A 12,345-nucleotide genomic window follows, 5' to 3' on the forward strand; every position below is an offset into this window, starting at 1 on the left:
TTCTCATCTATATCTAGAAATGAGTAGTAAAGGATTGCCAAAGAGCCTCACTCCTTATTGTAGAACAAAACTGTGAGGTAGAAAATACAAAACATCAGGGCAGTTAATTACAGGAAACACTGAAAATGTTATATTCCAAATGTGTTAGCAGCCAATAATATGGAAAGCAGCCAATAATATGGAAAGATTTTAGTTTTAATTTCTTTCACTTACTGATTAAGTAATGGAGAGTTCTCTGAAATCTGAAATGCTACTTTCAAACAGTTGCCTTTCTAATTACTTTGAAAATGTATATCACATTTCTTGACTTTTCAGAAAAATCCCAAGATAACGCTATTCTAATAAAAAAATTTGCCCCTGAGTTTGCCAAGTTGAGTAGTTGCCTTAATCTATTAATGTAATCTTGGCATTTATGATAGTAGGAGATAATATATGCTCTTTGTCAATAATAAAGTCTCAGTCTATCTTAAGGAAAGCTGAAATGTTTTTTCACTTATTTTGCTTTTCTGTTTACCTTCCATTTTAATTGTTTTGGTTTGTTTTTTTGTTTTGGTTTGGTTTGTTTTTCCTATTAATTTGTTCTTTTGCCATTCTATTACATAGACTCATGTTTATTTATTAGGGAGGACTTTTGTTGTGGGGACGGAAATCCAGATCAAACTATCTTAAGCAAAAGGTAGAATTTCTTAAAAGAATACTAGGTTTCTCAACTACTAACCAAACCATGGGCAGAGTAGGAATGTAGCTGGTCCTTAGGGATGACTCAACACTATCAGAACATTCTTTTGATTGATTTCATTCTTCTCTTTACAGATTTTTAGGTGCTTAACTCCTAGCACCTCCCTAGAGCTCTCAGGAAGATATTGTCTCTCTGCTCAGTTTCTGTATAACTGAATCAATCAAATGAGGTCTGGGGGTGGGCTATGGTCTAGTTTGGTCAGATAATCAGAGAGTCAGAGTCATGCAAGAGCATGAGCATCCTCACTATAATTAAATGTGGATAAAAGGGACAGAAAACAGACATTTACCACAGCCAACACCTTGGACTTCAACTAAAGTTAGGCATGGATCTGTGTATAATTGGAATAGAGCACAGTGCTGTGCCATCTAATAAGTATAATAGGATGTAGAGTATTACTTCCCTTGGTTTGGACAGCGTACCACCTGGCTTTAGGCTCTGCTTCAGCAATGAAGTCACACTGATGGTTTATTTGTTCAGTTACATCACTCAGTAAGTCTGGAAGGAGAAACAGATAAATCAGAGACAGATTCTTCATCCTGGGAAGAGAATGATAGTTACAAGGAGAGAGCATACAGTACTTTAAGCATGAATCATAATGCCAGAACACAGTGCTATTCGAAGGCTTAACTCATTTTTGTTTTTGTCTGAAAAATAGGGAAAATAGAAGAATGGGGACAACTAAATGATTAGAGAATTAAGATTATTTTGTTTGTACTGGATATGTTTCATAAATTAATAGATCTGTGAAATGACAACCCCAGGATTCTTCTCATCTCTTAAGGGATATTTTCTTTTGGATCCTGTCACATAAGGAAACCTCAGTGTGACTTTTGATCTCTGTGGGGGCATGGAAGTCTTCTCTTCCAGTAATTTGAGCAGCTATAGTAGGAACCACATTATAAGTTAGTCTTAAAATCTCCTGGCACTTCTAGTAGTAAAGGAGTTTGGGTACTTCTGCCCTATAACCAACTTTCATACTATAATAGAGGACATAGAGTTAATAGAATATGGACAGGTCTTTGGAGATTCTTATTTGATTACATGTAAATTTCACTAATAAGCACAGAAGAGAATGATTAAAATTTGTATGGACATGGAAGAATAAAAAGCGTCTAGCTTTGTATAAACACAAGACTACCATCTGGAGGTAACCCCTCTTAGCATTTTGGCATATATCTTTTCAGATTTTTATTGTTTTGCATATATTTAAGAAAATTGAAGACATACTCTTACACATTTAACACATCGGTATTTTAACATGATACTTTCCTTGATATAGAAAAAATAATAAGGTAAATTTTTAAAATTGTATTCTGTTCTATGTAGTAAATACAATAAATTAATTTGTTATTACAGGTTTAGTAAATATTAGTATCAGTAGAAAAGTACTGGCTGAACACTTTTAAACTTGTAACTTAGTTTGAAACTCTGGAAAATGTTTTTGTGGAAATGTTTTTATTCTATTATATTGGCTTGCTTTTAGTATTAATCGTGATTTTTAAAGTTTTTCTGTTTATCTTCCCAGATCCAAGTATTTTAGAACATGCTCAAGAGGGGAGCACTTAACTATAGAGGTGAGTAGAGTCATGAATCTGATTGGATGAAAGTACCTTCAGGAAGGCAGGAGGGACATTTTCCTTTTGTTAAATTTAGTATGGATTTTTTCTATTTCAATATTATTGATGCTAGTGAAGAGGGAAAAAATGGAGGTGGTGAGGGGAGCGGTGAACAGGGAGAAGTTTGCAGAAGATTAAGGTCCTGTTCTTCTAATAGAATTGCTATTTCTTCTTAAGAAGTGGTGTTTTTGTTTTTTGTCTTTTTTTTACCCCACCTAATTCAGAGAGGGTATACTCTTCTAGCAGTTACAATGGCTCAGTAGGCATTGATTCTAGAGATAGATGTTTGACCTGCCCCAATAGAGAGGTGTAGCAAGATCAAAGCAGAAGGCTGATTCTAAGCAACTCTACAGTATGAATCACTGAGCTGCTTATTCTTTGTATGTAAAATATAATAGAATCTCCTCAGCCTCTGCTGTGTACCACCTACTTCAACATACAGTTTATAAATATCATCACACATAATTTTTAATACAATTGTGTTGAATGGGTGGCAGTAATTCCATTGTATGGATGAGAATCAGAGGCTTGGACAAGTTGAAGAAGTTGGGCTTTATTACACAGCCTGTAAGTGACAAACCTAATTCCAGTCCCAAACTGCCTGGCTTCAGAGCTTGAACACTGTATTTCACTTCTTTCTATATTAAATAAGGAAACAGTTTTGTTTTTAAATCATAAATAAAAAAAAAAGTTCAAGATAACAATTTTAAATAATTTTAAGTCATCTCTATAAATTTTTGTCTTTCTTTTTTTTATATAATAAATTTATTTTTTATTGGTGTTCAATTTGCCAACATACAGAATAACACTCAGTGCTCATCCCGTCAAGTGCCCCCCTCAGTTCCCGTCACCCATTCACCCCCACCCCCGGCCCTCCTCCCCTTCCACCACCCCTATTTCGTTTCCCAGAGTTAGGAGTCTTTATGTTCTGTCTCCCTTTCTGATATTTCCCACACATTTCTTCTCCCTTCCCTTATATTCCCTTTCACTCTTATTTATATTCCCCAAATGAATGAGAACATATAATGTTTGTCCTTCTCCGATTGACTCATTTCACTCAGCATAATACCCTCCAGTTCCATCCACGTTGAAGCAAATGGTGGGTATTTGTCATTTCTAATGGCTGAGTAATATTCCATTGTATACATAAACCACATCTTTTTTATCCATTCATCTTTCGATGGACACCGAGGCTCCTTCCACAGTTTGACTATTGTAATTTTTGTCTTTCTAAACCTTTTGAATTCATTGTTTTCTTGATCTTTAAGTAATAAGACAATGTTAACAATAAAACTGTTTTCCCTAGTGTATTTAAAATACAAATATTTTTGTTATACAATTTAGTAGTAATGACTTCATCTGGTCATTTGACACAATAGTGTTTATCATATCATCATCAAATTGTTTACATCCCTAAGCTGTAAAAAGTTAAACTGTATTTGGGAGTAGTGACTACCATCTGGCAGATTTTAATAAATAGTTAAATGAATGAGTAGATGAATAAACATTATAAGATAAATTTTTTAAAGATTTTATTTATTTACTTATGAGACACAGAGAAAGAGGCAGAAACAGGCAGAGGGAGAAGCAGGCTCCCTGTGGGGAGCCTGATGTGGGAGTCAATTCCAGGATTCCAGTATCATGCCCTGAGCCGAAGGCAGATGCTTAGCCACAGAGCCAATCAGGCACCCAGATAAATTCTTATTTGGTTATCTTTGAAGTCCCTGTTTCTTGAGTAAATTCTCCTTCTTACGACATTAAATTTGTTCTGAACTCAAATGGAAAATTCTGGTTGTGGATTTAAAACACCCATATAAAATAATTCGGTAAAAGTTTTAGTTTATAAGTTTTAAAGTTTCTGATTTATGAAAAAATTGCTATAATTCTCCTTTTTATTTTTCATAAAAATCATAAATAACAGTATATGCTTATCTTGGCTATCTTATAGGCTTGTTGGATATATCAACTAGTGTATGAAGGGACACATGACTCAAATATCTTAAAAGTATAAAGGTATATTATTTTTTAAGAAAAAAGGGACAATTTTTTGTGAGATGTACCTTAAACAAATATCCTTTCTAACATTTACTTTCTTGTTCTTTCAGTTTGAGAATCTAGTAGAAAGTGATGAAGTAAGTATTTCCATAGTAATACAAAACCTATATTTATTCTCTTGAGGCATCTCATTAATTCTAGCAATTATTTTTTAAATTTTTATTTTATTGTCTTTTATTTCAGAATTTTTACCTTTTGGTTTTTATTTTTACTCTTTAGTCACTTATTATGTCCTCTTACTAATTTATATTAGCATATAATTCAGAATTTTCTCATATATAACATATATAATAATAGATATATGGTATACATAGGTTTATTAGTTTATTCCATGTATTATATATATATAACTATATGTATGTATATCATATTTTATTTATTTTTTTGTATATCATATTTTAAAGCATACTATAGAACTCAAGGAACTTTAAAGAGGGATATTTCTAACCTCTTGCCATTAGGCAGGTTAAATTCCTCAACAATCCAGGATAGATCCATTCTTTAACCATAGTTTTCATAGATTTTTTCAGGGTAGAAGTTATACATGTCCATTCTACAATCACTTTCTGACTGTGGCCATTATCCTTTTAAACAGTTATTCTTTTTATTGATTTTTTTTTGCATTTCATCTCATCTAAAACTTAAATGTAAGATCACTTCCAAGTACAGATATGTGAAAATTTGAAAAAAAAAAAAAAGTATGGTTTAGAATTAGTGAAATGTGGTATATATTTCTTATGCACTGATTGTAGTTAGAACTGAATTTTAGTTTGTGAGCTAAGTTTTTTTTTTTTAATTTAATTTTATTTATTTATTCATGAGAGACACAGAGACAGAGGCAGAGACACAGGCAGAGGGAGAAGCAGGCGCCATGCAGGGAGCCCAACGTGGGACTCAATCCCAGGTCCCCAGGATCACACCCTGGGCTGAAGGCGGCGCCAAACCGCTGAGCCACCGGGCTGCCCGTGAGCTAATTTTCAACTTCACTAGACTAACTATATGAGTGTACAAGTTACTTAACCTTCCTTGGGCCTACTTTTTTTTTTTTTTTTTTCCTTGGGCCTACTTTATACAACCCTAAAATGAGTTCTACTATAAGCTCTGACCTTTTGTCACTTTTTGTTTTCTAAGGAAAGAGGAAAATGTATCAACCTAAATTTAAATTATTATTTAGCCCAACATTTCCCACAGTGTGAACAGAATACTAGTCTCAGAATGAAAAATTAGCACATTAAAGCTAAGAAGAACTATTAAACTGTTGAGAAAATAATTTAAATCTATTCAACTTAGCATTTCTCAAATTAATTGGGTATAAGTCCTTTTTTAAAACGATAATACATGTTTATTATCAAGTAAAATATATTTGAGAAACTAGCTTAGCCTTTTGTGTCCCAGTAAAATTTCTCCCAAATGTTTCTTTTTTTTTTTTTTTTTAAGATTTTATTTGTTTATTTGTGAGAGAGAGAGAGAGAATGAGCAAGGGAAGAGTGAGAAGCAGGCTCCCTGTTGAACCAGGAGCCTGATGTAGGGCTCATTCCCAGGACCCTGGGATCATGATCTGAGCAGAAGGCAGACGCCCAACTGGCTAAGCCACCCATGGCCCCTCTCCTAAATATTTCAATGTAAAGAACCTAATTTCTTCCCCATTTCAAAAGTCACTTTAATTCCATGTATTTTTTAAACAAGTATAAGCAAATACTTAACATAATATTTTTAAAGTTTCTAAACTTTAGAAGTGCTAAATGTAAGAGTTATTTCAACTTTTATTATGTTTCATCTCAGCATCACACTGCATTTTAAAAGAATGTGGTTTCATGTATTTTCCTTAAGATACTTTTTGTTTGGTTGAATTTTTGTTTGCTTTCATTTTTACTAACCAGTCTTTTCCTCTTTCTTCTCATATTTTGTGTTTGGTTTAGTTGAACATCATCTTGTTTTATAGTGCTATTTCATATCATTTAGAGTTTTATTCCTGCTGTTACTTGACCATGTATTTTAACTACCACATATGAATAGCTTACATGTATAAGAAAGATATATAAGTCCAAATCAGTCTTGAAAGTAGTTATGGTTTACTTTGGAGGAAAAAAAAACTGTAGGTAATTTCATAACCATATGAAAAAAAAACAATTGATTCTCATTATTTGTAGTAGTTATGTCCTATAAAGTTGTCATAAATGCTGAATTAGTAAATACCAACTAGAACATTACTCTCAGGGGGAATAGAGAGTTAGATTCCTGTAAGCTTCTAGTCATAACAGTTTCATCAGCCAATCAGTAAAATACCTTAAGTGTCTTCTTGACAACTTATTTTCATATATATTACTGATTCATTAACTTTGAACTCCTGGCCAGCAGCACTATAAGTCGTGCCTGAACAGAAGCCTGTCCAACACCAACATTTTCTCCCTTAGCCTTGCTCCAGGCTTCTTGGTACTAGGAACATTAGATAGCACTTCAACACCACACAGGGGAGTCATTTTAAACAGTGAAAACGCCAAGAAAAAGGACAAACATGCAAAAAAAAACCATGGTACTCAATAGACTGTAAAGACGACAGTGTGAGAACTGAAACGAGAAGGCAGAGCATCACCATCTCCTCCCTCCACAGGGAATATGCATATTGGACAACTTGAAGTTTTTGCTGTTCTGTGAAAGTCTTTTCATGATCTCAAAAGCACAGAGATTATTAGAGATGTTACAAATATGTTTTAACTCATAGGTGATTTTGCAAATATGGAATCTATAAATAATGAGGATCAACTGTGAATGATGAGAGCATAGAAAATATGTTGTCTAGTACCATCCTGACTCTAGGAATTTATTTGGTATAGAGTATATATTTATTTTAAAAAATTAAGAAATGTCCAATAATTAGTTGTTATATAATTAAGTTAGATATTAAATTTTGCTTTTGAGAAATAGTAAAATTTTAAAGTTTTTAAAAACATTTTAATAGTAAAATTTGTTTACTATGATAAATAAAATTTGCTTACTATGATAAAAGCAGATAAGCAGAAAGTATTTTGATTAAATAAAAATTTTATTGACTTGCCTTACATAGAATTCAGCTAGAGAAATTTCTTTAATTGTTTAATTTTTGTACAGGGGGAAAGCCCAGGAAGCAGTCATAGGTAAGGCTTTTTAATTTTTTTTTTTAAACAATGTCTGTGTGAACCAGGAGAAGCTCTCTAAGAATCGAGGCTCTATCATTTGCTTGCTGGAAGCATTGAATAATTTACATCTCAGAACTTTAATTTTCTCTTTCTGTAAGTTTGAAGCAAATAATAACATCTTAAAGTATTGTTTTGACCATTAAAGAATTTAATGTACTTAAGTCCCTAGTGCTCTCCTGTTAAACCTAAGTCACGTATTTTTTAGTTTAAAAAAACCCATTTAATATCAATAAATACATTTCCTTGAATTTTTAAAAGATTATCCCCTTTTCCTTCCTCATAACATTCTAAAACTTGTTTTACTAACTAGGTTAACTAGAACCTTGATACTCTAATTTATTTAAGCTGCCTTTTCAGATTCTTTTAAAATTATATGAACTACTTGAAAAAGAACCATCTGTCTTTAACACGAGAATTCTTAATATCAAGAGAATATTTTCATACACTGTTTTGTATTTTGAATGCATATTCTTTACCTTATTTAGTTTAGCAAACATTTATTAGGCGGTTATGTGGCACTGTGCTAGGCACTAAAATGAAAAAATCAAACATGTTTCTCTACATTAGATGGAAGAATATTCTGGTCTGGGAGGTAGTTTGTATAAATGACTAATGTCAACATAAGATGGAAGAAGAGATTAAATAGCAGTTCTAAAACATGAAAAGAAAACCTAAAGGAGAGACCATTTGCCCAAAATGTGTGAGAAGATGTATGTCCAGGCAGACTGCTTTAAGGAGATAACACTTAGGTTGATCCTGGAAGTGTTGGCTAGTGATAACCAACCTTTCAGACAGAGGAATAGAGCCTTTCTGACAGAGGAAATTGCATGAAAAATATGGGTTGACTGAAAAGAGGCACAAGAGAATTTTGTGGAGGAATGGATATGTTTGGGTCTTGGAGTGTATGCAATTGCCAAAACTTAATGAACTGAGCACTTAAAATTTGTATTTTATTTTATGTAAGTTATACCTCAAAAAAAAAAAATACAAAAACCTTGGCAGAAGTTAGGGGCTAGAGGAACAGAAGTAAGAGATATTACTTATACTGATGGTTAAAACCATGATAATGGTGATATCAAGATTACCTACCTGAGATTGGGAACAGGAGGAAGTGGGATGGTTGGAGCATGGAGAGAGAGAGAGAGCAGCAGTCTGAGGATTGAATAGGCAAATATCATAAGAGGATTCTGAAGACGACCAAGACTCAGTGAGCAAAAAGAAGTAATCATGGAAAGCCAAGGGAGGACATAAAGACAAACTGGCAGATGGATGGAATGGAGGGAATGGCCAACGCTGTTGCATCAAACTAAAGAAGATAAGAACTTAAAAGTATCTACTGTATTTGGCAACGTAGAAGTCACCTTTGCTAGAGTTATTAGAGTTGAAAGCAAAGAAAGACTGCCATGAGGTAATGAGCAAATGGGAGATAAGGTCATAGAAAGTAAGATAAGCACAGAAGAGCAAGGAGCCAGACTACTTGGATTCACATCATAGCTTTGTCACATATTATGTGACTTATTGGACACAATCTGTCTTCACCTCATTTCCCTCATATATATCATCTCTATATCTACCTGATAGTGTTGGTGTGAGGATTAAAATTAGTTAATATGTGTAATGCACACAGAAGAGAACCTGACACAGTAAGTTCTAGATGCACTATCAGTGTACATTTAGTTTCACTAAATGTGAAGGAGAGATGGAGCAGTAGCTAAAGATAAATATAGGTCAAAGGAAGGTTTTTTCTTTCTCCTTTTTTTCTTTCTTTCCTCCTCTCTTCACATGAAAGAGAGGTAAAGACAGATAAGAAAAAGTAGGCTAACATGAAAGAGAAGTGCTAAATGACAGAGCAATGTCCCAGAGAGTTCCCTAGAGTAGGGGAGGGAGGGTGGCATCAGTGGTGAATGAATTAAGAGTGTAAGTGTAGCAGATGACCTTGAACAAGTTGAAGAATGCCACCTCCTCAGAGGATGGAGGGAAGAATAGAGAGAATACTTAAGTAAGAAGAGGAGTGGCAAGAAGTTGAAGGAGTTGGTGGTTGATGCTCCCCATGTCTCAAAGTGGGGTGAAATTGACTTCTAAGAGAAGAGTTTGAATGAGAAGCTTAGCATACTTGAAGATTTGAAATAGCTACCTTAGGATGTGAGAGAGAGTTGAGTATGTCTAAGAAATGGGTTATTGCTAGGGAACAAATAGATGTTAGATTTTCTCTAGCAGCTCTCAGGAGAAAGAGCAAATCATGGAACTGATCCAAGGTCAGAATGTAAGCTGGGTGAAGAAGGTATCATGATAGGAGTACAAAAAGGTGAGTATGCTGGTAAGAAAGTACTTCAAATTTGCCATGGTGTCCATGTTGGCTGTATGTGAAGTGTGGCATGGTAGACTAGGAGAAAAGGGAAAGACCAAGGGCCTGGACTGGCCAGTGATTGAGCAGGATAAATAGAGGGTAATGGCTTTGAGAGTTAAGAGTCCCAGGATGGTAAGAGGGTTATCAGAGCATAGCGTACTGAAGTTTATACTACATGGTGAACATTTTGGGATATGGTCAGATGGCTGAAGCAGAGCCAAAGTAAAGGTAAATGGAGTCCACATTTCCTAAAAGTGGTTGTAGTGCTAAAAAATGCTCTGATAATATATCATTCTATTCAATGTATATGCTAAATTATGGCAAGTGTTAGAATGTATGTCTTTTTACTCTTAACCATTGAAATTATAGCATTTAATACATTTTTGACAATAAAATTTTAGTATTTTTCTGGTTGATGATTTTTTTTTGGACTTGTACTCATCAGAATTTTTTTTTCTTTCTTTCTTTTTTCTCCCTCATTTTTTCTGTAGGCCTCTTACTGAGGAAGAAATTGTTAATCTAAGAGAGAGGCATTATGATTCTATTGCTGAAAAACAGAAAGATCTTGATATGAAAATTCAAAAAGAGGTAAATAGTCTTTTATGTTGCTTATGTTGTTATAAAGCCTCTGTTTATACCATGGAGAAAGTTGTCATTAATATAATGTATATGGACAATCACTGGACCTGCATTTAGATATTATACAGACAAAAATTATTTAAAAGTAAAAAAAAAATCCTAGTCTATTATAGTTTGTTTTATTTTAATTTATCAGAAATCATGCTGCTAAAAATGGAGATAATACATTCTTCTAAAACCTAATTTCTTAATTCACAAGTAGAATCTCTGGCAAGATACATGTATTTTTGTGTTTAAAACCAACTTCTAAAAAGTCTGTTTCACAATAAATATTTTTTGTCTTTTGTCTTTTTGTTTATCTTGGGCTTATTTATTCTTAGTGAACCATAACTATAATCACAAATGTTATATTTATTTTAATGTGTTTATGGGAATGACCTATAATTTAGTTTTGCTATTCACTAAATGGAATTAGTCATATTCTGTTATACATTTAAGAATAGCCTGTTAAGTACCAATTAGTGATTTCAACAGCATTAACTTAAGCTATGCAGTAGATTTAGCCTAATAGATATTAGGCTAAAGAAAATGTTGAAATTTTATTTTTAAATTTAATTTGATGTGCAATAGATTATCACTAAAACAGGTTATATGCCATTATGAGTGGCAAGAGTTTAAATTTGAAAGTGATTTTTTAATAGCTTGATAGTAATAAAATTCAGGATACGTACATCAGTGAGACATCAACTTTGTGAAAGCTTACTTCACTTCGATAGATGGTGATATAATTGGCCTTAGTTTAAAGACCTTGGACTTATAAGAGCCAACACCATTAAACTAGTCAGGGGGATAGGCATTGGAACATTTTTGAGAATGAAGATCACTGCATATTCTAAAGGAAGAAACAATTTTGTATTTCTGCAAATGAAATGCTACTACTTCATCATTAATCTTCTAAAGAGTTCTATAATATGTCTGGTATCATTTGAATTATTTTGTAAAAGGAGAAATTGAAATAAGTCACAAAAATTTCAATTTTATTATGCTTTGTAGAGATCATTTATTTTTTTAATAATTTATTTTTAATTTTACAAACAAACATTTTATTTTTAGAGCAGTTAGACAGGTTCTGGTTTTTGTTAATCCTTATTGTTTTGTTCATGTACAGTTAGCCTTACAAGAAGAGAAGTTAAGACTAGAAGAAGAAGCTTTATACGCTGCACAGCGTGAAGCAGCCAGGGCAGCAAAGCAGCGAAAGCTCTTGGAGGTGAGGGGAAAAGACCCCAACATATATTAAGGCTGCTTTTCTCCTGATTTTCTCTGACAAATCTTAGTTGAGACTTTTCCCCCTCTAGAATCAAGGGCTTCTTGTTTAACAACAAATGCATTTATGTATATATTCTTAGGAATTTTAAAGGCAAATTAGCTTGTCTTTAACAACTAAAAATAACATCAAAGTATATGCTTGATATGGAATGCTGTTTAGCTTTAAATTAGCAGAAGCTAATTTTTGTTTATCCCAAAGATGAAATGTAGCTTTCTAAAATCCAGTATTTGGGGAAAATAAATACACTCTTAGGTGGAAACATTGCAAAACTAGTCTTTAAATATAATTTCTACAGCATTTTTTTAGTTTACTTTTGTGAGTATTTTTTTAAACAATTCCTTGAACTGCTGGAATTTCTTATACTTCTTTGAATCCGGTAAGGTGGGCAAAATGCCTCATTTTTGAATATTGTGTATTTCTCATCTTTATTCTTGTGTCTTTGAGAGACTTGGAATTTGAGTTTTTATTTTATCTCACCATACTATCTGCTAGTATGGTATTAC

The 12,345-nt window shown here is 33.1% G+C and overlaps 1 protein-coding gene across 4 annotated transcripts in view; it reads left to right on the forward strand.

The window, feature by feature from the left end:
- Positions 1-12,345, forward strand: part of AP1AR (adaptor related protein complex 1 associated regulatory protein) — a 42,743-nt gene that overhangs the window by 23,528 nt on the left and 6,870 nt on the right. For 2 of the 4 annotated variants that reach the window (XM_041758839.1, XM_041758841.1), the window contains exons 2-6: positions 2,268-2,316; positions 4,464-4,490; positions 7,522-7,547; positions 10,428-10,524; positions 11,684-11,782. In XM_041758839.1, the coding sequence (XP_041614773.1) occupies positions 2,268-2,316; positions 4,464-4,490; positions 7,522-7,547; positions 10,428-10,524; positions 11,684-11,782 (298 nt within the window). The remainder of the gene's footprint in view (positions 1-2,267; positions 2,317-4,463; positions 4,491-7,521; positions 7,548-10,427; positions 10,525-11,683; positions 11,783-12,345) is intronic. The other 2 variants (XM_041758840.1, XM_041758842.1) reach the window with 1 other exon arrangement.

This window comes from Vulpes lagopus, chromosome 6 (assembly GCF_018345385.1).
Source record: "Vulpes lagopus strain Blue_001 chromosome 6, ASM1834538v1, whole genome shotgun sequence".
NCBI classification, from domain to species: Eukaryota; Metazoa; Chordata; class Mammalia; order Carnivora; family Canidae; genus Vulpes; species Vulpes lagopus.